A 26,514-nucleotide genomic window follows, 5' to 3' on the forward strand; every position below is an offset into this window, starting at 1 on the left:
AACATATACATAAATAGCATTAAAATATAAAATATTATATCTAGCTCATAGGTTTTCAAACTCATAAACCCTCAGGCCACAAGGAGCACAATTTGAGATAATTTTACTAAAAAAAAAGGGGGTTGTCAATGCAAAACATGTTAATTTAAACATCTTTAAATATGTTTAAATAAATAAATTACTTTTTAGGCTCTTGTACAGTGACAATATAAAAGTCAATTATGTAACTTTTTAAATAACATTAGTTTAAATAAACTTAAAGAATATAAGATAATAAAGAATATCACACAGAATAAATGGGGAATTCATCATATAAACTAAGACATCGAAGTATGGCCTGAGGATGCGTTTGTTTTTGTAAAGATGAATACTGAATGCAATTAATACAGATATAATATGCGTTCACTTCAGCAGGGTCCATTAAACTCTTATTAGGGTGCATAATAATGGAACATTGGAGCATGCATCTATCATTAGAGTTCAAGGTATGTTATGATTTATCAGAGCTATCTATGAATGTAACAATCCCACTAGATGGAGCTAAAGGCATTGCATTTAAAAATCTCCATTTAGAAGCACTATATTCACATGGATAAAAAAAAATACATCGAAATGGATAGAAGTACAGATAGCACTAATTCAGAGCCTTTTGTTTTGAACAATCAACGGCTGGCTAATTCTATAATGGGAATAAAATAAGGCCTGTTTTCAATTATGTTTAAAAATAAGGGCTATTATTCAAATACAATCACATATTTGAGAAAATACTGCCAAATTGAATGAATATTTTCCTTAGTAGCAAATTAAAAAGCGTATATGAACACAAAAAGTCACAATACTTCCCTGCTAATTGTAGCGATGCCTTGTGTCATCGCCCGCCGCGACGCTCCTCCCACTGTTCATCCATTGGCTGCTTTGCACAGAACACAGAGCAGACTTTAGCTTGGAACGTTCCTATTGGCTACAAATACACATTTGCATAAATTCTCAGTTCGCGATTGGTCAACGGGCACGTCAATCACTCTCTACACATTCCCCGCGTTTGGATATTACCTCAGGAGACTCCACAATTTTTCATCAGTGAGGACTGGAATGTGAACAAAGTAACACAGCCAACCAGACAAGAGATGAATTAAACTATGATTCCTTTCCTAATTCTGAAACCACACAACGTCAGGATTTGTCTCTAGCGCCCAAAACACTGTAAGTATGCCATTTCTTTCTAAAAAAAAATAGTCTTATATTAGAGCTAGAAGCTTCAGATGAATAACACTCTAACCAACATCTGCACTGTTCTTCCTGTTTTTGGCAGAGCTGGAAAAGCCAATACAATCAGTCAGGATTAGATGTGAGCTGGATAGGGACTGATGGCCACCTGGGTGTAAATCGGAAGATAATGATTGCTTACAGGGAGAGCAGAGTCTTTACGTGTCTCTAATCGCCAGGAGTTTGTCAGGCTTTCTTCTGCATGTCAATACGCTGAGTTACGACTCTCCGCTAACAGCATTAGCTCCTCTCATTCACAGTATCGTTACTAAGATTAAACGCAGCCTAATCTGTCATTTTTGATATCACTGTGTTTATATTTTGTATTACAATTGCATTTTACTTCATTGTAAGTTATCCAATAATTCATTTATCTTTTTACATTGTTTAACGCACTAGCGAACTGGCTAACTCTAGCGTGAGTTGGTGCGCGCATTTCTGAAGTCGCGTAGCGCATAATAGTCGCCGTTTATTACTAAACAGCCTTGCGTTATGTATTTTAATGCTATATTTTCCACATTTGTTCACTTTTTATAGTCTAAGGAGGCGACAGGTTAACTGAGGGAATGACTGACGTAAAATTGTGGTTTTTTTTTTGTTTTTTTGTTCGTTTTTGTTTGTTTTTTTTCCACCCGCGCCACAGTACACCTGCTCCTACAGAATACACAATTAATATATGTTTGTGTGATATAAGAGTCAGGGCTCAGGGTTCATTCCAGTTATTTTTGCATTGGTCATAGTTCAAGTAAGCAAACCTGTCTAACCTCATTGGCTGCTATTTACTCTTACGAAGGTTTCATGACCCTAACGTAGCCATTATATTCGCCTTGATTACTCACCTGTTACATTCATACATTAGACTACCAGTGGTTCTCAGTTCTGATCCCCAACACATACAGTTTTGGTATGCCTCTCTAATTTAACACCTACTTTGGCTCATTTTTAGATCCTAAAATGGGTGTCAAATAAGGGAGTCAGTTCTGGGGGTCCTTGCAAGGTTGAGAAATATTTCTTTCACTGTTTTATGTAGTTATAAGAGATAAGGAACCAAACACGGGACTGTCTTTCATGCTTTCACTAAAGTTTTAATGTTTAAGTCGACATCACTAATGTGGCCATACTATTAAAACTTTCTGTAACATTGGCAGCAAACTCTATTGTACAGTATATGCAGTTTCTCATTCTCAATTTTAAGTACTGTCTGTAGCAATTATTTAGTGTTCGGCTAGGAGGAAGTATCCTCAAAAGGACATCTTTGTACCTTATTTACTCCTGAAAGGTTCATAGTAGTATCTTAAGGGTATATATTACTGCTCTAAGGTACTAACATGCACCTTTTAGGGGTAGATAAGGTATAAAGTTGTTCATTTAATGGTATTGTCCCAGTGGCAAGCTGTTATACCTCCTAAAGCTGCAATTTTTGCAGATATTTTTCGACAGTGAATGAAATTCTTAAGCCGGAAGACATCTGCAACAGTGCGCCTTTTGGAGAAACAATAAGAATGGGCTGTGTACTGCGACATTTTGAATTGCAGCAGTGCACAAAATCAAACCTGCGTATCTAGAATCATCTGTGTCCACATGCTTGCGTAAAATGTTTTAGGCTGAGTGCTAGAACTTTGTCCTGATGATGGACTTCATGCAGGCCAGTGATTCATTGAGTGTTTTCAAATCAGTGAGGTTGCCAGCTTTTGACTTTCCGCAAACACACAAAATGCACCTCCCTCCCTCCTTTACTGTATACAGCTCTAGAATACCAACATCCTCAGTGAAAAGAACCTGGAAAGGCTATTTAGTCTGAGCAGCCTGGATGTTTACACAGGAAGAACATTCAAAGAAATAAAGACCTTTGTGCCTGAGCCTCTCAGAAGCATTGCAATTAAAAGGTGTCATTCACGCTGGTGAGAATATCCGCATGGATAGGTAGTTAGTTTGTTCGCATTGAATGATTCAGCAACTTTGGCACGGCTCATGCTGTTGTTGAGTGATGGTTACCATGGGTGATGGGATGAACCATGCAGGAACTCCAAGGCAGTTTTATCAAGCTGTGAAATAATAGTTGGGCTTCTTTTTCAGCTCTTTTTTTCATTCAGCCACAAACCTGACCATAAGTCAACTCTTGTGGAATTATGCAACATTTAATCTATTGTCACAAAAGCCGCAGCTTGCAAGAAATGCCTGGAAACCCTCACAAGGGTACTCATTTTTATATGTGGAAAAAATAAATACATTTCTCTGTTCGTTCTTTGTTCCCTGGCCCCATTAAGGACAACTCTGTCGACCTGGTCTGTTGAGGGGACGCATTTTGGGACCAATGCAGACCCCTCCTCAGATCCTCACTGTCAGTGCCTGTGCGTGGGTCAGCAGTTTTTGTCGCTGTAAGTGGTTTTAGACACCTGCTTGCTCCCTATTCTCGTTCACCCATCAACAGCCCTGCATCCAGCACCCCTCCAATACCAGCCTCCCAGTTGCCCTTATCCCCCTGCATAGCTTTCTGCACGGATAGCTGTGACCTTGCATCCTTTGTGGTCAACCTCTGGCATTGTGATTCATGTCAACTGGAGAGTGTGATCCATAAAGACCCTGCCGATGTTTGTGCATGCTTGCTCCCCTCTCTCGTCACAATAACCTCAAACTGCATCAGTTAAAGAATCCAGTTTGCATGTAAGCACATTCACTCACACAAAGAGCCACTGGAAACATTGAACTTTTGCAGCTTACAACACTTTACACAGTTAATTACAAAGCTGTAATTGTGTTCTTCAGTATTTTACTTGAAAGCTGTGTAAAAGTTACTAGACAAGATAACCTAAACAGAAAGTTGATACCTAAACAATGTTTTTAGAATAGTTACGTTTTTTTGTTTGTTTGTTTGTTTTTTAGTTTAATTGTTATAGATGTCCTCTTGCAATTTTATTCATCAGTAATATCTCAAATTTATTCTATTGAATAGTTTAGACATGATGCTCTTATGTTTTTCTTTTTTCTTTCATTTCTTTCAGTGTTCATTGTAATTATCTTGTTGAATTTCTTGCATGGTTCTCAAGGTACTGTTGGCCAAAAACAAAGGATTAGCCTACTGATTTAATTTACAAATCTAAATTGAATTATAATCTGTCAGCATAAAATGTAAGAGAGACTGAGTTGATTAATTGTGCACTTTGTGTTGGCTTAACAGTGTAAATAAGGATTACAGTTCTCAGATACGCTGAACAAATTTACAGTGAACTTAACTGTTGAAGTAATATTTCATTGCTGAAAGAGCTGTGAATATCTAGTAAAACGTCAAGCAAAGTTTGTCTAATGAAGGATGTAAAAAATGTCATTCAGGCATACATCTCTGGCCATTATACACAAAATGAAGCTTGAAAAAAGTTACTGAACCAAGGCATGACAAACACTACAACCACATTTAAGCAAATGCTAATCATCCCAGACTAATAGTTACATTGTCGGCAGCTAAAACAAAAAAAAAAAAAAAGTGACACTAGTTGGCTCTAAATTTTGTTACAGCACCATACCACTTTCTCACTGGTGATTTTATTGCCAAGCGTAAACAACAGTGAGTCATCCCCAATACTGAAAATACTTTAATAGATCACTTTCTAACCTCTTCTGTTGTGCTTTTGTATTTCTCTAGTTCGAGATATTGGAACCAGTGAAAATTTGGACGTGCTGGAAAAAATGTCAGTCAGCGTCCATGAAAACCGCAAGTCGAGGACGAGCACAGGCTCCATGAACATCTCGCTCTTCCACAAGCCCTCTCATCCAGACAGTGTGCTCACCCACCTCAATACCCTTCGCAAACAGTGCATGTTCACAGATGTAACGCTATGGGCAGGCGATCGCTCCTTTCCCTGTCACAGAGCTGTGCTTGCCGCTTGCAGTCGCTACTTTGAAGCCATGTTCAGCGGTGGCCTCCGTGAAAGCCTTGACAATGAGGTTAACTTTCGTGACAGTGTTCACCCAGAAGTTCTGGAGCTGCTGTTGGACTTTGCTTACTCCTCACGTGTCATCATCAATGAGGAGAATGCAGAGTCACTTCTCGAGGCTGGAGACATGCTGCAGTTTCATGATATCCGTGATGCAGCAGCAGAATTTCTGGAGAAGAATTTGCACTCATCAAACTGCTTAGGGATGATGCTGCTCTCTGATGCTCATCAGTGCAAGCGCCTTTATGAGCTGTCATGGAGGATGTGCCTCATTCACTTTGAGACTCTTCGAGACACTGAAGACTTCTGCGGCCTCTCGAAAGACAAGCTTTTGGATCTCATCCTTAGTGATGAGTTGGAGGTTGAAGATGAACAGATTGTGTTCAATGCGGTCATGCGCTGGGTTAGGTATGACCTAGACAGCCGCAGAGACTATCTTCCTGAACTGCTGCGAGGGCTACGCCTAGCGTTGTTACCCTCGGAATGCCTAATTGAGGCCGTGGCATGTGAGGAACTTGTGATGTCTGATAAAAGGAGCCGACAGATTGTCGATGAGGCCATGCAGTGCAAGAAAAAGATTCTGCAGAATGATGGTGTTGTCACTAGCCCCTGCGCTAGGCCTCGCAAAGCTGGGCATACGCTTCTCATTCTTGGTGGTCAGACGTTTATGTGTGATAAGATCTACCAAGTGGACCACAAAGCAAAAGAGATCATCCCTAAATCAGATCTTCCCAGTCCCAGGAAAGAGTTCAGTGCATGTGCCATTGGCTGCAAAGTTTACGTGACCGGAGGAAGGGGATCGGAAAATGGAGTGTCGAAGGATGTTTGGATATATGACACGGTACATGAAGAATGGTCGAAAGGTGCCCCAATGCTAATTGCACGTTTTGGACATGGCTCAGCTGAACTTGAAAACTGCCTTTATGTTGTGGGGGGTCACACTGCTATAGCAGGTGTCTTCCCAGCCTCCCCTTCAGTGTCTCTTAAACAGGTTGAGCGGTATGACCCCTTGACCAACAAATGGACAATGATGGCACCACTTAGGGATGGTGTCAGTAATGCAGCAGTGGTCAGCGCCAAGCTAAAACTCTTTGTGTTTGGTGGAACAACCATCCACAGGGACAAGGCCTCAAAGGTCCAGTGCTATGACCCTATTGAGAACCGTTGGACCATAGCTGCAGAGTGCCCACAACCCTGGAGGTACACCGCCGCTGCCGTTCTCGGCAGTCAGATATTCATAATGGGCGGTGACACGGAGTTCACAGCAGCGTCCGCCTACCGTTTTGATTGCGAAACCAATCAATGGACGCGTGTAGGTGACATGACTTCTAAAAGAATGAGCTGCCATGCTGTGGCCTCTGGTAATAAACTCTATGTGGTCGGTGGGTACTTCGGTACACAGCGGTGTAAAACCCTGGATTGTTATGATCCGACGTCGGATAGCTGGAACAGTATAACTACCGTGCCTTATTCGCTGATTCCAACTGCTTTTGTCAGCACCTGGAAACATCTTCCTGCATAGTCGCCTGTGATTGAAGTGTATGGAGCTGATCTGGGTAAGGTTTTTGGCTTTTTTATTTATTTATTTATTTTTATTTTTTTATCATTTTTGATGTGCTTCATTGTGTTTAAAGACTCTATACTGAAATTATTATTCTTTCTGAAGGTGTAAGTATCTATTACCTTATCTGATCTACAAACACACACACACAACTGAATCATTTTGTATTGTTGGTGCTTCCATTGAAAAGTGCTTGAATCATAATTTCAAGCAGAGTAACAACAGAAGTCAGCAGGCTGTCGACCTTGACATATAAATGATGATTTCTGTCATGATAACTGCAAGCCAAAATGCTAAATTGGGGCTTGGCAGCCTTCTTTGAAAGCAGCTGAGTGCTCCAATCTTTTTGAGGTTTTTGAAAGTGGTTGAGCAAAGAGAAAATTAATGTGTTGTTGAACCATCTGGATGTGTCAGAATATTATAGAGCAGTGGCTGTCATTGAAGGGCAACATCTTCAAGAGGGTTGAAGGTTGAGGCTTAAACATCTCATGAATTCTCACTTGGGATCATAGTGATGCGTCAGCATGAGTAAGCCATTGAAATATTGATTTGTGATCTACATTACAAAGCTTTTTCTGTCAATTGGCTATTAGGTAGAGTGAGAGCACAAAGTGGCTTAATCTCTGTAATTACAGGCTGCAATGAGGGACTCAGTGTAGAGAGATTTGGGGAGGAGGGTGCTTATTGTTGCTGAAACAGCTGCTAAAGCATTTTGTTTCTCATCAACTATACCATCTAAAGCACAACCATTTTTTTTTTTTTTTACTGCACTTAAATGTTGACCACTGAAAATTTTCAGTCAAAAAATGTTTTAATTGATGAATTCAGTGGCCAGAGGACAATCTTGGCTGAAAGTATGAACAGAAACAGTTGAAATGCAATTGCAAATTTGCAGAATTTGCATTTCTGCATTGCAGTCCCCATGCCTAGCAGAAATCATTCTCTTTGGCTGTTGGTGCATGAATAAAGAGCTAATTATGTGCTTCATTAGAAGAACAGTTTCTTATGTGTGAAGGCAGAATAGTTTGTTACTTAAAGTATCTGCCACCTTTGTTTTAGAAATTGAAACAGTTTCCATCTGTTGTGTATTTTTGACACATGATTATTTATTTATTTATTTTTTTTAACCAAACCAGTACAACGGAAATCCCGCCCTGCAACCAATTTCATTGGCTGAGGTTACAGTGACAGGTAGGTTTAGGGATCAGCGTTTGGTGTAGGCAGTCGTCACTGTAATTGACATGGCCAATGAAATCTTTAGAATCGGCTCCAGGGCAGGTTTTCCGCTGAACTAGTTTGGGGGAAAAAATCACGAATTCTTCACAAGGTACAGATATAAGCCAAATTTCAATTTTTAAAGCTATAGATGTATTGTACAAAATTGTTATTGTATTCAAGCCTCTGTATACAAAATACAATTTTAGTAATCAAACAAAAGCATAAGCGTATAAATGTAAAGCACTCATTTGCATTGAACTCTAAAAAATTAATGCTTATTGACTTTTATGAAATGCATTAAGCTTCATTGCAATACCCTTTCTTCTATAGGCATCTTAGACTCATCATTATTTCTGCTATCATAATATCTTGTCTGTCAGCACTTATGAAGACCAGAGCTAACAGGTCATTACAGACTAACAATATTTGCGTGAACAGCCTTTCTCAGAAGCCAGCGAGCCCCTTGTCTGCCTGAAGTCAGAATTGAATGATGGTATGCCTGCATATTGGTTTGTATATGTATAGAGCAAAGGTAGTTGCTTCTTAAACCTAATGTTGAGGAATTACAATTGTGCCGATGGTGTCTATGAATGCGTCATAACAGTCAGCTGAACATCTCTCACTTGTGTCATTTGAATTAGACTGCCTGGGGAGGGACCACAGCCGTCTCATTGCATCTCCTGGTGATTAGAAAATGATTACTTCTGTGAGTAATCATTAACACTCTTCACCAGCCAGCAACTCCGTTCACACCACAAGTGCTTCATTTCACAGTGAAGCAGGTGGCCCAGCAAAAGCTGGGTTTTATAATTAGCCCCAGGGGGCACAAAATCAGAATGTCTGGAGGACGCCCTGGCAGGCCTGGCGAAGGATGTTGGCAGCAGCAGCATCCTCCAGGAACGCCCACAGGAAGAGAATAAACGTAGTTGAATGTGTACCAACCAAAGGGTTAAAGCTTAGCTGGTTAGCATGGCCCTGCTAGACTCTGCTGGTAGACGGAACTACAAAAAAGCATCTTTATCCATTGAAGTGCATTCAAAATTACCGGTGTATGGCAAAATAGAAACATTGAAAAATGCTATTTCTTTATATTATAGTAAATGTTTTTTTGGAGGGTGCTTAAATTTTATCATGCGAGTGACCAGTCCTGAGTTGTGATGTCACTACTCGCATTCTACCAGCACGGTTAGCCAACTCCTAGCTGATTCCAGGCCAAGAACCAGACTCAAGTGGAAATATAACTGGAACCATTCCTTTTAACATCACCGCTTGAGACCCGTTTTTCATAGTGACATTCAACAATCAGATTCCTTCTGATGCCATTTTCCTGCGACTCTGGAGTGATTGGTTATTTACAACACGGTTAGTCAAAAACAACCTTGCAGCAGAACTGACCACCCTTGAACAATGATGGCAGATTTCAAATTCTTCAAATATTACCTCCCACACTCTCCTATTCATCTCTTTACCCTGTTCAGCCTCGCAACCTTCTCCCTCCTGATAAAGTAACTTAAGAAGTGGGTGAGGAAAGCAAAGGCTGGTGTGTTTTGAACTCCTACTGAGTGAAGCAATGAAGAATTAATAGAGGTGAGTATAGGCAGCCTAGCTCTGTGGTCTCATACTTAAAATGCCTGTTGGTCTCCATGATGGAATGGCTCTGTGTGTCATTATGAAAAACAAAACAGAGAAGAATGAGCTTCTTAAATGATTTAAAGGCCTGTGCAGGGTTGGGATTCCACTTTCAGTTTATAAATATTTTAAAACCTGCAGCGGCCAGGGACAAGGAGAGGAGTACCTGAATGTAATCCATTTCAGAAAGCTATGCATCATTTTAGACAACAGGATAATTGAATCCCACAGTCTAAATTTGACATTATTAGTCATAATCAGACAGCCTTGCTGAAAACCATAAATCGAGTTTCACGGTATACTATGTTTTTCTAGAGACCTATTGTCCCTTAAAAAAAAGGGAAAAGGAAGGAAAAGAAAATAAAGAAAAGCTTTCCCACTTTGCTGGTAGAGATTGTCCATTAAACAAAAAACAAGGTTTATGTAAAGCTTATATCACGTTATTCCATAAATTAGTTATAATAGAATAATTCCATAGAATTGTCAAACATTTTATTTATGAGCCATTATTTATATGAATAAAAATCAACATTGGACTCCACTGACTTTCATTGTATAGACCAAAAAACATATTTTTTTTTTTTTTAAACAAATTGTATGCATTGTGATGCAACCTTAAATGGACAAAATCCACTGTGACTGTGCAGGTGAACATGCTTAGTAAGGTTTCAACCCATTTCCTTTGAGTTACCCCACCCTCACCACTTTACCTGAACAGAGGTCTTTCTCTGCACTACAACTTGACATTGGACTTCTCAAACCACTTCTGGTTGGGAATCTCCCCAAGCCTCATTTGGTGGAATCAACTAGCATTTGTGTGTAATTTCAGATTGAAAATGCTAGCGCAGTTTCGTTTTTTTCCTCAGAGTGACCCCTGGATAAATGGTCAGAAATTGCCCAAACAACATCATAGTTTACAAATGTAATTTTTGTTTCCAAAGAGCTAGTAATGCTTTTAAAAAGTTGCATCAAACTTGTTGTGATTAGCTTTGCAGGACTTGAATTACGACCAGAAGCTCCAGGTAAATATAATAGGGAATATTCAGGCATTGGCCTGTGTAATGACATCCCTTTTGACACCCTTGTAGCACATGTCCTCAATAAGACTTAGTTACTGCTTTTTCTGCCAACAGTGCAGTTTCATTGGTCTGCATTGTGTACAGCTAATCCAGGTAATTTGCCAGTTGGAACAGTTCTGACCCTTTGCCAAGCACCACAACCTCCCGTCCCATCCCCTAAAGGTAGGGGTTTTAGAAAAACTAAACCAGCTAATTGTTTTGCTGTTGCAGAGCCCATAAATCGGATTGGGCTGTTTTAATCTAATCTCTCTTTGCGGCATGCATGTTACTAAAGCAGGAAACATGATGTTTTGGCAGTGTACACTGTCCTCCCAACTGGCGGAAACAGGCCGATACAGGTAGCAAAAGCCCAGATTTCCCATGCACTTCATCCTGTCTGACCCACCAAGCACTGACACAGTTGGGTAAAGGCTGGATAAGCTTTGCCTGGTCAATGTGCCCTGTTTAAACTAGCTGTGGATTTACGCACTCGAGTGGCAGCAGCTCTCCGTTTCCTGGAATGGAACTGCTCAACTGTAATCAGTCCTTGTATTTATCCTACACCATCACCATATTAGGATGTAATGCCATGACCACTTTAACCCATCTAGACAACGAAGTCTGGTTTTTAATAAGCATAAGCCTATAGTGTTTGCAACATGTTTAACTGATCTACACAGAAGTGCCAGTTCTGAAGAAATGTTGAACTATTTTTTTAAACTGTAAAAGTTACAGTTTCCCATTGGGAGCGACCACCATAACTTAGCAAACAAGTACATTTGCATTTTAGTTGGACTAAAGTGTCTTCCTTAAAAATGTCATGTTATTGCTTTAATTGAACTGAAATCATCTGGACTAACAAACCTAGATAATGCAATTGTAGCTTGGCTTCATCCAGCATAAACATCAATCGGACAAAAAATGGCCTAGATCTTGATGCTTATTCTATTTACTTTAAAAAAAAAAAAAAAAAAAAATCACATTAATTGAACGGTCACATTAACTTAATTTCTTTTCATCAATCCACTTAAAGTTATTAAATGGAAGTTAACTTAATCATTAGTTCGCAGCATGCTTTAATGGAACTGGATTGGGAGAGTAAATGTTCATTTCTGAGTAAAGGGAAAGGCTTGTAATGTTTAGTTACATTGGTAGTTTTGTGGTTGCCCTTGTACTTCAAAAAACAGTTGGGGTGAATTCAGATGAATTGAGATGAATGGGAAAAAGTGTCCTAATCAACCTGATTTCACCCTACATATAGCATACTAACTTGTGGCAATTTCCATTTGATCTGTTGATCAACAAAACCTTACTTGTTTGAATAGGCTTGTTCTAGTCTTGGTCCAACTGGAATTGTGTCAAAGTTAAAGGGTAATACTTTTAATGATAGGGTGGAAACTCATTTCGAAAAGGTTGTCAATTTTATTTATTGTTATTATTGTGTTTTTTTTAATTAAGGCTTTGTAGACTCTAAAAATATCTTTTGAAGAGCAGTATTTCTTAATATATTTAAGTATCTTTTGAAGTAGAGTATTTCTCAATATATAATTATATACTCCATTCACCTGCCTACAGGGATTTAACTTGAGCTTTTTCACCTTAGGCAATGATGACACATAAACAAACGCACCTCATTTCTACACACAGCAGTTTTATCCTCTACATCTGAAAAGTGTTTTAAAACCAGTGTCATCTCAGCATTCCCTTCAAGTGCATGTGGCAGCTATTATGCCAGATCAAAATCTCACACTTAATGAATCATAAAGCAGATGGACACATTTAAGGCGAAACCCACGACTGGGATCTGCAAAATATTTACTTCGTTTTTGGTTTATAAAAAGCAGGAGTCAGTTTTGATGGGCATGTCAATGGCATTGTCGATGCAGGCTCTGAAATCATTTCATTGTTGTGGCTTAACACACTTACACCCTCTAAGGGAGGCATTAGCATTAAATTGGAATGTATTAGAGGTGATGAGAATTGAATTAGAGGCAGTCAGACACCCCTGTTGGGCGAGCTACACTGGTGGGATGTGAAGCTGGTGTGAGCGATTGATTTTAAATCTCCTGTAAGCGTAGGGATGTTGAGAGGGCATTAGGTGGAAGGCTCATTTAAAATGCTGCGAGACTACAAATCCCATCCATTCTCCACGGACACAACAACAGACGAGGTTCGTCTCTGATTGATCGTGATTGATCTCGCTACTTTCCCCAAGTTGTTCCAAAGTGGTTTAAAATCAAGTTTTGAGTCTCATTTTCTGTATTCTGTCTGCCTTTTTGATTTTAAACTCTATAGTTTTGGTACCAACTACTGTATGTTAACTAATATATTTTAGATATGTCTATGTTTCACACAGATGAAAGAAATTCTCTCTGCCAAAGCTGTTATAAAGGACAGTGTTTCATACTTGGTCAAACTGATAACTACTCACTGTAAACCCAAATAAGTTGGCAAAACTCAATTTTTTTAAGTTAAGAAATTCTAAATTTAAGTAAGCAGAACTGACAGATTTTTATTTTGTACTCATACATTTTAATTGTTCTTAACTTGAAATGTTTGAGTACACTTATTCATACATTTAACTTAAAATTTTCATGTAACCTCAGTGTGAACATTTTTATTAGTGTAAACTTAACTAGCTATAACAAGCTAATTCAGAAAATGTTAACTTGCTAATTTGCTAACAAGTTAACAGTAGCATGGTATAGCGCTTGCTGAATGAGTAGCAAAATACAACATTTAACATACTTGCTCTCAAACCAAGCCGCATGCACCACCTGTCATGATGGTAACTCCCAAAACCCACTCATAAAAATGATTTTTTTGATGCGGTTCACTTTATTTAAACAACTTATTTTGATTCAACACCATTGTATTAGGTTTCTGGTTCAAATTTAATTGCTTCATGTTAAATTGACTTGAAACAATTACTTTTTGACTTAACTTGTTTTCATATTAAAATAACATGTTTCAGTCAAGTAAACTCAATCAAACAGGACTTTCACTTCCCATCATGCTTTGCAAATGGGCTGATCTGGAAGAGTAAATTTTGAAATAAAGTGTTATTTTAAGCAGTTTTTAGCAAGATGAGAAAATGGAGAGACTTTTTAATGTTTACTTTCTATTGTGTTGGTATTTAAGAGTTCCTGTTATGTTAATAGTTTTTGGGTTATTGTGGTGAAGTTTTGAGCTTGTGCTTGAGTTGAGGACCTGCTAACAACAATTAAAAGTTGTTTTAATAATAAAAAAACAACTACTTTGGGCATGCCATGGATGTAACAAAATCATCTTCTGTCTAACGCCTAACAATAAAAGTCTTTACAGAGTAAAGATTTTGTTAAAGTATTATTTGAACTTTTGTAGAAGTTGTGAAAATTGTTCTTGAATGCATTCACTAAATAAACTGATCAATTGTACTGGATTACTTATTTAAATTTTTGTTTGATATTAATTTTAGGATAATTGAACTTAATAGTTTTGGACAAATTAAGAATGTTAACCTGACTCAGCTAAATGGCATTGAATTGGCCTTATATAATAAACTTAAGTTTACTGAAATAAATAATTAAATGCAACATAACCTGGTTATGTGGAACCTGTTGACATAAAAAAAGTCAATCCAACGTATCATTTTTAGCATAACAGAACATTAATCATACTAAATCTCCCACTTAACATTAATCTTGCACAAAAAACATTATATAACAATTAATTTTAGCATTTACTCTACCTTTCGAGTTCCATGGGTAAAGCATGCTGGGAAATAGTTTCAGTTAAACTTAAGTTTGTCTAAATTAAAAGAAATAAGTTCATAAAACAGTTCAGTTGACTTAAAATATATCAGTTCTGTGAACTTGAAAGAAAAAGAGCTAAATACTATAGAATAAAAGTTAATCTGACTGAACTAATTTGTTTAATTTAAGTTTGTCCTACTCAAACCATTTAATTATTTTGAACGTTAGGGTTTACAGTTCATAAGGAATTGGTCTACACCGGGTATGCTGTATGTTTTTGATTTACTAAAAAGAAGCAAGTCATTTGTGAATCAAACTACATTCTTCACACGGTATGTATTTGACGGACTGCAAACAACAGGTTCGTTTGTTCGAGAATCAAAGTACACTTTAGTTTCCATTCCAAACTTTTTGCATATTGACTAAGCTCAATATGATGATAATTGTAACTTGGTTTGAGAGTCACAAGAAATATGCTTTTCTGTCTTCTCTTTCTTTTCCCTCCCTTTTTTCCCAGCCAATTTAAATGGCCGCTTACAATTGCATCAAGTTTGAGTGCAATGACTGTGTTCAAATTATAGAGTTTGGCTTGGAGTTGTGAGGAAATCTGGTTTTATACTGTGCCGTCTCTCATTGCAGGTGCCATGGTCTTCTAGCCACACTGAATGGACGGCAGCAGAGCTGGATTGTCATTGGCTGGCCTGAAGCACCTCTGCTCGGTGGGTGTGGTGTGGCTGCGGTCGGTCACGGCCACTCTCGAAAACAAACCATCTATCCACTGCTGAGAGGAGCCACAGAGAAGAGCTGAAAAAATCTCCTGAAGAGAGGCCACAAAGGCCTTCTCCCTACAGCACAACGCTAACACATGCCATGCTTGTTCATTGCCAAATAGAGGCACAAGGACACAATACACTCTTGCACCAATATCTGCTCTTTGGAGACTCTTTTGCAATCCATCGAGGTCAAGAACATTCCAGTGAACCATGACAAACACGACTAAAGCATGATTCTCCTTCATGAAACTTCCTTCTTCACTTTGACTGGCAGTACAGCATGTTCATGTTGCTTCCAAAACGCCTTACTGACATTGCGTTAAATGAAACATATGAAACATCTACAGATATGCAGAATGTCCCCCATGGGAAAGTGCAAGTTTACTCGAGCAGGATGTAAAATGCCTGTGGAACTTCTATTTAAGTATCTGTGAAATTGGTTTTAACTTGGAACTTGTATAGATTCTACAGCACAATGTATTATCAAGGACTTCCTCTCGTTTTAAGATTTCTTGAAGGTTTGAACATTTGATAAATGCATTTAATTTATGTGTTTGTGACAAAAACAAAAGAGTAAAGAAAAAAATTGCACATGAGACTACGTGATGGATGATGAGGGTATTAATGTTACTGTTTTCCTCTGGATTTGAATGCTGGATTTTGTTTAAGGAATATTCTGGGTCCAATACAAGTTAAGCTTAATGGCATAATGTTGATGAATTTAGTCCCTCATTTTCCTAAGAAGAAGAAGAAAAAAAAAAAAAAAAAGGATGTCTGGGTTCCATGTACTTACAATGGAACTGAATGGGGACATCTGTAAACTTTAAAATATTCAGTTTCAGTGGCTATGCCAAATGTTAAATGACTTTGCCTTGATGACGCAATGCCCTAAGAGCTGTTAAACTGCTTTACAGCTCAACTAATACATGTTGTAACAGAGAAATATATGTGATTTGATGCGCTTCACATTTAAGCTTCTATATCCTCCAAAAATTGACCTATTCATTTCCATCTTAAATACCTCATCGTAACTCTAATTTTGCTTGTTTTTAAAGAAAAGAAGGATGAGTCTAAATTATTGTTTTTGGTTGATTGAGCTGAACTTGTATTGAACCTAAAAAAATTACTTTTAAGAACAACCACGCTTCTGACGTTGAAGGTTGGGTTTCTTGCTCACTTGCAGTCTTAAAACTCTTGAAAAGGGATATGGATTTGAATTTTGTTTCAGGGGGAGTTTGTCTTTTGTAGTAAAGGACTCACTGCTAAACATTTCCTTTTGAAGGGGACTTTCTGGGATTATGCAGCAGATCCCACTGGCGTCCTTGTGAACTGAATTCCTGGTGCCTAATACCGGTAGACGTGTTTGTTGCTCATTCAGTCTGTTGAAGGCTTTGAATAAATGATTTTTTGATGCTTGCAGACTGGTTTCATAAGCACCCTGGTGGTTCAAAAAAGTGCCTGAATTCCTCTCTGAAATCTCCACGAAGCATCCAAGGTTTTTTGACATAACAGGAACAAGCTTTATGTTATTAGCTAAATCTTATAATGCCCAAGCTAAATCCGCATACTTTAAAAAAAATAAAAAACCTCTCGAATTAGAAGTTTTATCAATTGTTCCTGCTTCTAGAGATATAATTTGCATGTTGCAAGGTGCTTTGTTGTTTTAATAAAAACAATTTTTATATTAACTAAAATGTATATTAACATTAATATTCAATTAGAAATATTTAAACCAACATACTATAGTCATTATACAATATCTACATAAAAAGCAATGAACTTGATAATACTGAATGTCATTTGTTGGGGGTCTCGACATTTATACTTATTGGGCCTCATTTATAAAGTGTGCGTACGCACAGATTTGATCTTAGAATGCGTACGCTTAAATCCACGCCAACGCTCATATTTGTAAAAACGGTCTTTGATGTGGAAAAGTTCTTAGCGCCACGTCAGGGTCTGAGCAGACGTACGCACTTTTCCTGTCAGATTACTGCAGGTTTTTAGAAATCTAAGCTATTCTTGCAGCTCGCCAAGGATTTGGACGATGACTGCTGATCTTTTATATGTAAATGACATTAATTGGGTGTCGTTTACAACGCGGAGAACTGAAACCATTCAGCTGCACACAAGTTCAAGATCATTTGCGATTTATAGATTTCACATCTGAAAAAGAGGTGTACACTCGTTTTCTGTGCTTACGTTTATTCTATGAATCACTTGTACGCACATCTGAGAAGTGTAAATGAAGTGTAAATGAAGCTATGTTTACCAAAAAAAAAAAAAATACATGTATTGGTAAGCATGCATTGAGCCTTCTTTTATAGGATGGCTATGCCAATGTCGCAGATTTATGGCTGTTTTTTAAACATCCGCTTTATTCCCTAAAATAGGAGAGGGCGCTGAGTCCAGGAAATTGTGCAGTCGTCTGGAAACAGAGGCTGGCATTTCATAATGATTCCTTGAGGCACCTCTGTTTGCAAAGTTTTTATCGAGTTCATGTTTACTCTTGAGCCTGTGAGAAGCTATTAGCACATCTGACTCTGACTGACGGATACATTGGTGCACTGCAGCAAGAATGTTTCCTAGTCACTTTGGAGTGAGACGGAGCAGTGTGAATATTTCACTTTGTATTTATCGAGAACTAACCACTTCATGTGCAGTGAGGGCAGTGGAACATTTGTGATGTATACAACAACTAAATAGTTTTGTCCTCTTAGATAGGAGATCAAGACAAGACACTCTGCAATTTCCTTTCAAGCTTCTAATCTGGTATGGTGGCTGACAGCCCAGTGGATTCTGGGAGGGGGTGAGGAGGACGGACAGACAGACAAGGGCACAGGCGCTAGGAGACGAAGCACCCTGGGTAAATGGAAGGTAAATCCTCTGCCAGGCAAGAATGTTGAGCACAGTCCCTCCTGCCACTCATTTTGCCTTTCAGGCCACCTGCTAGCCCTGAGGACTGGGCTCAAATAACAGCCACTAGGCTGCTACTTAGACACCAAAGAAAAAGACCTCCATAAGGTTCAAGAATATACTACGGCAAAACGTCAACATTTTAATCATGCAGTCCTTGGGTAACCTCACTAAATATATGGCCAGATCATATTTCATCCCCTTTTTCACACATTACTTTGGATCGTAAACACGCATTTGGGCATTTAATTATGCTCACCAAAGCTGTAATTAATCAAAATATATTAAAAACTAGTATATTGTGAAATATTTTTACCTTAATTTAAAGTCACCATGAAATCAAAAAGGATGATTCTTGTTTTTTATGGAATACTGCAGTACATTTGCAGTATTTATTCAGGCACATCATTCTTTTAAAAATTCATGTGCCCTCATAATGTTTAATCAAAATAACTTCCCCTGCCTCTCGCAGAGACATCTCTTCTCTTCTCTGATGATGTGTTCACTGGCGTGAAGACATTTTTTTCTTGTTGAAGAAGTTGTTTCACTAGTATATACCTCACAAAGATTTTAAATAAACTATTTTATTTTTAAAGGTGCCCTTGATTCAAAAATTTTGTACATGGAAAAGACATACAGTGAGTCTCAAACTCCACTGTTTCCTCCTTCTTATGTAAATCTCATTTGTTTAAACGACCTCCGAAGAACAGGCGAATCTCAACATAACACTGACTGTTACGTAACAGTCGGGGTGTACGCCCCAATATTTGCATATGCCAGCCCATGTTCCCAACATTATTAAAGGAATTACACAAGGGCAGCCAGTAACATCTGGATGTGCACAGCTGAATCAACAGACTAGGTAAGCAAGCAATAACAACAGCGAAAAATGGCAGATGGAGCAATAATAACTGACATGATTCATGAGAACATGATATTTTTAGTGATATTTGTAAATTGTCTTTCTACATGTTTCGTTAGCATGTTGCTAATGTACTGTTAAATGTGGTTAAAGTTACCATCGTTTCTTACTGTATTCACGGAGACAAGAGAGCCATCGCTATTTTCATTTTTAAACACTTGCAGTCTGTATAATTCATAAACACAACTTCATTCTTTATAAATCTCTCCAACAGTGTAGCATTAGCCGTTAGCCACGGAGCACTATCAAACTCATTCATAACCAAATAAACATTCAAATAAACACTGTACTTACGCGATTAGACATGCTGCATGACGAACACTTTGTAAAGATCCATTTTGAGGGTTATATTAGCTTGTTTGAACTTTTTTTTATGTTGTTTAAGGCAAGCGCGAGCTCCGTGGGCGGAGAGCACGAGCAATTAAAGGGCCAGCAGCCCTGAATCGGCTCATTTATAATGATGCCCCAAAATAGGCAGTTAAAAAAATGAATAAAAAAAAATCTATGGGTTATTTTGAGCTGAAACTTCACAGACACATTCAGGGGAAACCTTAGACTTATATTACATCTTTATAAAAAAAACTTCTAGGGCACCTTTAATATATTTTAAAATGTAACAAATGCTAAATTTTCAGCATCATTAGTCCAGTCTTCAGTGTCACATGGTCCTTCAGAAATCATTCTAATATGCTGATTTGGTGTTCAGTAATATTTCATATTATTATTAATGTTAAAAACAGTTGCTTAAAGGGTTAGTTCACACAAAAATGAAAATTATGTCATTAATTACTCACCCTCATGTCGTTCCACACCTGTAAGACCTTTGTTCATCTTTGGAACACAAATTAAGATTTGATGAAATCCGACAAGTTTTTTTTATCCCCACAGACAGCAAAATTACCACATTCAAGGTCCAGAAAAGTATTAAAGACATCATTAAAGGTGCTCTAAGCGATGTCACGCATTTTTAGGCCAAAACATTTTTTGTCACATACAGCAAACATCTCCTCACTATCCGCTAGCTGCCTATCCCCTGAACACACTGGAAAAAAACGCAGTCTCTGTAGTCGCCACAAGCTCCGAAAACGGCAACAAAAACTACCTGGTGCAGCCTGGACCACAAAACATAATAAACATGTTCCAGCCAAAAACCGACAAGAATGATTTTAAATGCTTCAGTTTCAGGAAGCACAGAGGGGAGGGGGAGGAGGAGGAGGAGGGAGGGTCTAGCTAGCCTCTGTTTTGTTTGACAACACTTCGAACGTCAACAGGAAGTTACTCCACCCAGGATCACTTAGAGCACCTTTAAATTACAAAAAGTATTCTCGTCACTTCATAACATCATCCCGTTGACTATTTTAACAATGTCTTTACTACTTTTTTTGACCTTGAATGTGGTAATTATGTTGCTTTCAATGAGGGATAAAAAAAAAAAAATCTCTCGGATTTCATCAAAAATATCTTAATTTGTGTTCTGAAGGTGAACAAAGGTCTTACTTGTTTGGAAGGACATGAGGGTGAGTAATTAATGACAGCAATTTCATTTTTGAACAAACCCTTTGTTATTTTTGCAGAATAGATGACAATTTGTTTCAGGATTCTTTGATTGACAGAAAGTTTAGCAGCATTTATAGCAGTCTAAAACAACATGTACACTGTAATGAACAAGAGTTTAAAACACATTTGCAAGTTCAGCCTCCCATTGTGTGTTTATGATGTTTGGTCTTTGAATGCAGCTGTTTGGCAGATCAGCATTGGCAACTTCATGCAGAGACAGTTTGCTAATTGAAATGCAGAAATGTGTTTTGCCTCGGTTTTCTTTGAACTGGTGCATAATTGAGGCTGTAAAGCATTTCGCTCATGTATATTTGAACAGGTCTCTCCTGCCCATTTGAAAACTCCCTGAAACACTTAGGCACAAGTCTCACTAACTTCAGAAGCCTTGAGTGGTTTTCACACTGGGTATGTTTTGCAAAAACAGATCCTCTTATTGGAATGAGAAATATTCTCTTCAATTTTTTTGTAAATTTAATGAAACATTTGCTATCCAAGACCAGAAGTGCGGTAGATTTCATCATTACTTTTATCATTTACATCATTGCATCATTCATTTTTTTATCTGTGGAGACAAGAATAAAGGATTATACTCCTTTGTATACATTTCCAGTAGGCAGGATATCGTGATATTGCCTCACCCCCAAAAATACATCAATAAAAACTATGCCAGGTAAAAGAAAACAGGACCCAGACTATATAAGGATAAACATGGTTCGTGCCGACCACAGTTTGTTTTGCAGACTGCCAACAGCACAAAACCACTGAATTAAAGAGACATTTAGAAAACATTAAGGGAAAATGAAGGCACATTTCCAATTTGGTCATGTTAATACTCTTTAAGAGGGTCAAAGCAGTTTGTGGTAATATGATTAAAAGCATTAAATGAACAATTCTAGTAAATCAGTCAGTCATCTCTAAAGAGATCATTGTGAATAAGATCTCATTCTCAGCTTCAAATTAAAGGGCCTATATGTAGAATTCATAAACACTTATTATGAGCGACACCGGTGGCCGTTAAGTGAACTGCAGCCAGCACAACTCCTGACTGCTTTGTCGGACAAAATGGCGGATTCGGGGTTATGATTGGTTAGATCGCTTGTCAATCAAACTCCTGGCGAAGGGTCAATTGCGACTTTTTTTTCTCACAATTGCAAGTTTACATCTTACAAACTCGCAATTCTTACTTTATAACTCACAATTCTGACTTATAACTCTCAACTGTGAGTTTATATCTTTTTGTCTTTTTTCTCTCACAATTAGACAACACGCAATTGTGAGTTTATATCTCACAACTCTGACTTTATAACTCGCAATTGCATGTTATAAAGAAACAATTGCAAAATATAAACTAAATTCTGAGAAAAAAAATTGAATTTTACAAGACAACTGCAAGTTTATATCACGCAATTATGACTTTTTTTTCTCAATTGTAATATATAAACTCACAATTTCAAGTTATAAAGTCAGAATTGCGTGATACAGGCCTACTCTCGCAATTGCGAGAAAAAAAGTCAAAATTTTGACTTTATATCTTGCGATTATGATTTTATAACATGCAATTATGACTTTATAACTCGCAATTGTGAGTTTGCATTTCGCAAAGTTTGCATTTTGCATTTTTTGAGAAAAAAGTCAGAATTGTGAGATAAAACAATTACCTATTTTTTTTATTTAAAGGTGCTAAAGAGGATCTTTTCGTCGACTGAGAAACCAAAGACTGTTAGTGAGTTTTTGAAATGAGCGCATACGTAAGAACAACCCCCCTCCTTCACAGCTCATTTCGAGGGAACGCCTCCCAAAAACTCGTGCACGAGTATTGGAACACGAGTGTTTACCACCGGCATTTGCTGTGTCGTGTTAGTGGATTCATTATGTCGGACTCACCGCAGGTAACTCATAATCTGCAGTTGTTACTCCTGTCTCCTGACAAAAACATTGCATGCGGCGCCTGTGGAGTGTGGAAAGTTACTGGAGCGCGCAGCCGCGCACGTCTCTCACAAGGAACGTCATGGCAGTGATTGACAAGCCAGAGGGCCAATCATCGCGTAAACGGTTGGCTGATGTTTTTAAGGCCCTACCTCATGCACAGATGATGTATATTAATATTATTCCTTTCAGTGCACCTAATAAATAGTCTTTTATCAGTTAGTAAAGACAGTTTCAAGTAATATTGCAAAAATGTATAAAACAAAACATCCTCTTTAGCACCTTTAATGGCAGAAACAAGCTTAGATCTGGCTATGTGAGACTAGAGTTTAAATTAATCGCTTTTCTTTGACATTACATTGACATTATAGGACAGAATGGCTCTTTCAGTATTATCCTGAACATTGTTGTAAAAGCATTCATTTCATCTGTCATAGAACGGATTAGTGGCTCTTTCTAGTGTGTGTAAACATTACATTGTTTTTCCCGGCAAAAACATCCCAAGTCCTTTACATAAAAATCAGTCTACAGGCTTTTATAGGCAACACAGGAATTCGGGGAAGGTCTCGTTTTTTAAGTTTCATTACAAGGTGTTCACACATTGGCAATAAAAAAAAGCAGTTAATACATGAAAATTCTTACACATAGCACCTTTAAAGTGACCTGCTAAGATCACACTTCCTTTATTATGTTTTCACAGCTGATGTCTTAGGCGTCTTTTTGTTTTTTTCTAGGTTTTCACTTAACATTGTAAATGTGCTGGGCAATAGTACTAAAAATTACTAAAATATTTGTATATAAAAAATAAAATTATATATAAATGATTCTAATATGCTGATTTGGTGCTCATTATAAATTGCTACTTTTTTGATACATTTTTTTCTGAACTCTTTGAATAGAAAAGAACAGCATTTATTTGAAATATAAATCTTTTTATAACATTATAAATGTCTTTACTGTAACTTTTGATTGATTTAATACATCCTTGCTGAAAAAAGTATCAATTTCTTTTTTTTAGTTTTATATATACACAAACACTCAATATATAACAGTAAAATTACAGCCTTTCATCCTTATTCTCCAATTAAGATTTAAGATTTAACAAATTTATTTTATAATGCCAGCAAAAAGAATGAAATATATTGTGACTATTTAAATGCATAGCACATTCCAACTCAATAGTAACACAAAATGTATTGTCAAGTTAGCGCAAGTATTTTTTCACTCTTGGACATTATAAAATGAGGGGGAACAAGATAGTCACAGCATGTTGCAAGACTTTCCCTTTCACAAGACAACTTTAATTATATAATATCAATTATAATTATAGCCACCCACACATATCCTAGAAGCACTGGCAGCGGCCCAGCTCATTTACGCGTACAGTATGAGTGCTCAGAGATAAAACAGGCACAAAGCCGCATTCATAGACTCTTCATTGAATTCACCCTTTCTGTGATCCGAGCCGCCATGGACACCACTAGCTCATCACCCATTCACATTTAATTAAAGCAGACATGCGAGATCAATATGTTCCATTAGCTCCAATACATCTGTGACAGAATAAGCGGACGACATCAGCCGCTAATTTCCCCAGTGATGTGATCGACAGTAGCCTGCGCTGCCCTGCTTTTAAGGGCCTGAAGACAGCATGTAGCGTTGTGGTATGTGGCTTTCACACACACACATAGACTCAAAGAATTGCACAGACACCCCTAGGGGAAGAAGAGGTCACGGATTAAGCTTTGAGCCAACTTTCTGAAGGATGTTTAAAAGTGTTTGTGTCTCTCAAGTCAGTGTTTATAATGAGACAGGCCTGTTGAATTACTTCTTATGACAAAAAAAAACACTTTATTCAAAGGTTTTCAACAGTTAGTTGGCACATGCATGCTGTAAGCACATTGATTCAAGACAATTTCAAACTTAAAGGCATTTTTATGTGAGTTTTTTTGCTGTCAGTTTTACAAGCTGAGTGGGGTGGAGAAAAGACTCAAAATATTCGCTGGTTTCAGGTCAAGGCTGACTGTGAAAAATGCAGAAAACAGGATACTCTGCGGGTCAATGTTCTGTCAACAAACGCGGACTTTAGAGTCAAATGAGAAAAACAAACAACATAAAACATGTGCTTGCACTTTTATATTTATATCTCTTGTTTAGACCCCCAAACAAGTGTGTAATGGTAAAATAGGCAAGTTTGCTACTGTTTAAAGACCATTTTCATTCTCTGTTGTCCATCATTAGAACTGCTGCAGAACAATTTCTGCTGCAGAAAGCATATATATATATATATATATATATATATATATATAGGGTTTGTGGGCTTTTTTTTTTTTTATAATGGACATTTGAAAGGATTTGGTAAAGACACAGCAAAAATCTATAATCCACACGACAAGGATTATGCACTTGTATTCCCGTCATATAAAACTGATTTTGTACTTATGGAAGTTTGAAGTTCTTGGATTTGTAAAACTCAAACATTTATTCATTGCCTTTGCATATTTTCAAGCTCAGACAAGCTCAGAGAATGAAGTGTTGGAGGTCTGAGGACAGTCTTAACCCTCAGGTTTAAGGGATTCCTTTTCCAGTGTTTACACAACATTCCATAGTCTGAGACATCAGTGTCTGTAAATACAGGGCCCTCCGGCCCAGGTTCTCCAAACATTACTGGCCCCTGATGTCATCTGTCTGCTGACAGGAAAAGCATGAACCCTCTGCTATGAATAAAGAAAAATGCAACAGCCTAAAGCACTACAGGCCCAAGCTAACACATGTATTGCATATACCACTTAAGAGAAAGTCATAATATAATATACAGTCAAAAATATGACCCGTGCTGCCAAAAAGATTTGCAATGAGCAAATTTATTTTCAATCTCTATTTAAAAAACCTTAAAAATGATGTATGATTGGTTGGAATCTGATATGAAATGACTGAGCTACACCTGTTTGAAAATAGAGTCAACAAAGTCAATTCTGCGAAAAATCGAGTTAAAGTTTTCTGAAGGTTACAAAACAAAATCACCTAGCAACCATACCCAGATAGCATGTAGTAATCGGCCCGAGCTCAGCTGCCCCGCGGCGCCTGCGGCTCAGACTCGGCATCGGCGCGTGTTAACCAGGCCGATTGTTGTGGCCCGCAGCTCGCTCTGGCATATGTATATTTGTTATGGCTGTAAAGCACTGGACCGATTTCTGTTCACCATAACTGGCGCAACTCTGGCTATAGAGATCTGTGCCACTTCTGGCAATGACTCGGCTTATATTATTAAGGTAGGCTATACATATATATATATATTTCAATATTTTACTTCAATATTTTGAAGTAGCCAGTAGCCTACTGTAATTCTGTTTATATCGGCATCGCGCGCCGTGGCATGTTTATGTGCGCGCTTCGGATCTGTCAGTAAGTGCGAGGATCGATTTGTTTACATCAGCATGAGTTTGAAAATCACATTTCGTTGGTTCAGATGCACACAATCAAAAATTCGCTATGAATATTCACAAAGTTGGAATGCTGCGCTTTAAAACGATACCAAACTTGGACTAATGAGGAAGTTGCTGAGGGGAAGCGCGAGTGGTGAAGCGAGCAGAGAAAAACAGCATTTTTCATGGTCGAAGGAAAGGTACTCCTTTCAGAAAACATACAAATAATAATACTTTTAGATGTTTAATTGCTATTTGAAGCATTTGGATCGCTAGATGAGGGCTTAATGAACTAATTTTTGTGAAAACCTCAAATTCGACCAAAATCAAATTCATTTTTGTTTTGCCTGTAGGTTGTAATTAGACCAAAAATAAAATTATGAAATTATACTTTAATAAATAAAACAAAACAAATAAAAGAAGGAATGTTGTTTCAAACGCGAGGTTAATCTTCTAACTCCTGACTGCTATGTCAGACAAAATGGCGGATTTGGCGTTATGATTGGTTAGATCTCTTGTCAATCAAACTCCCGGCGAAGGGTCAGTTAGGCCGTGTGTCCACCAGAGCGTTTTTAGCCAGCTTAAAACGCTAGGCGC

At 37.8% G+C, this 26,514-nt stretch overlaps 1 protein-coding gene across 4 annotated transcripts; it reads left to right on the plus strand.

Moving 5' to 3' along the window:
* Positions 1-1,024: 1,024 nt before the first annotated feature.
* LOC125247091 (kelch-like protein 25) lies at positions 1,025-16,590 on the plus strand. 4 transcript variants are annotated; one of them, XM_048158268.1, is made up of 4 exons: positions 1,025-1,203; positions 1,313-1,483; positions 4,907-6,754; positions 15,038-16,590. In XM_048158268.1, the coding sequence occupies exon 3, from the start codon at positions 4,951-4,953 to the stop codon at positions 6,718-6,720; it is 1,770 nt and encodes a 589-aa protein (XP_048014225.1). In that variant the 5' UTR covers positions 1,025-1,203; positions 1,313-1,483; positions 4,907-4,950; the 3' UTR covers positions 6,721-6,754; positions 15,038-16,590. The 4 variants fall into 4 exon arrangements, with proteins under 4 accessions (XP_048014225.1, XP_048014223.1, XP_048014224.1 ...); XM_048158266.1 differs by lacking the exon at positions 1,313-1,483 and adding an exon at positions 3,534-3,644 and having other exon boundaries at positions 1,026-1,203; XM_048158267.1 differs by lacking the exon at positions 1,313-1,483 and having other exon boundaries at positions 1,026-1,203.
* The last annotated feature ends 9,924 nt before the right edge of the window (positions 16,591-26,514 follow it).

Source organism: Megalobrama amblycephala, linkage group LG15 (assembly GCF_018812025.1).
Source record: "Megalobrama amblycephala isolate DHTTF-2021 linkage group LG15, ASM1881202v1, whole genome shotgun sequence".
In the NCBI taxonomy this organism is placed as follows: Eukaryota; Metazoa; Chordata; class Actinopteri; order Cypriniformes; family Xenocyprididae; genus Megalobrama; species Megalobrama amblycephala.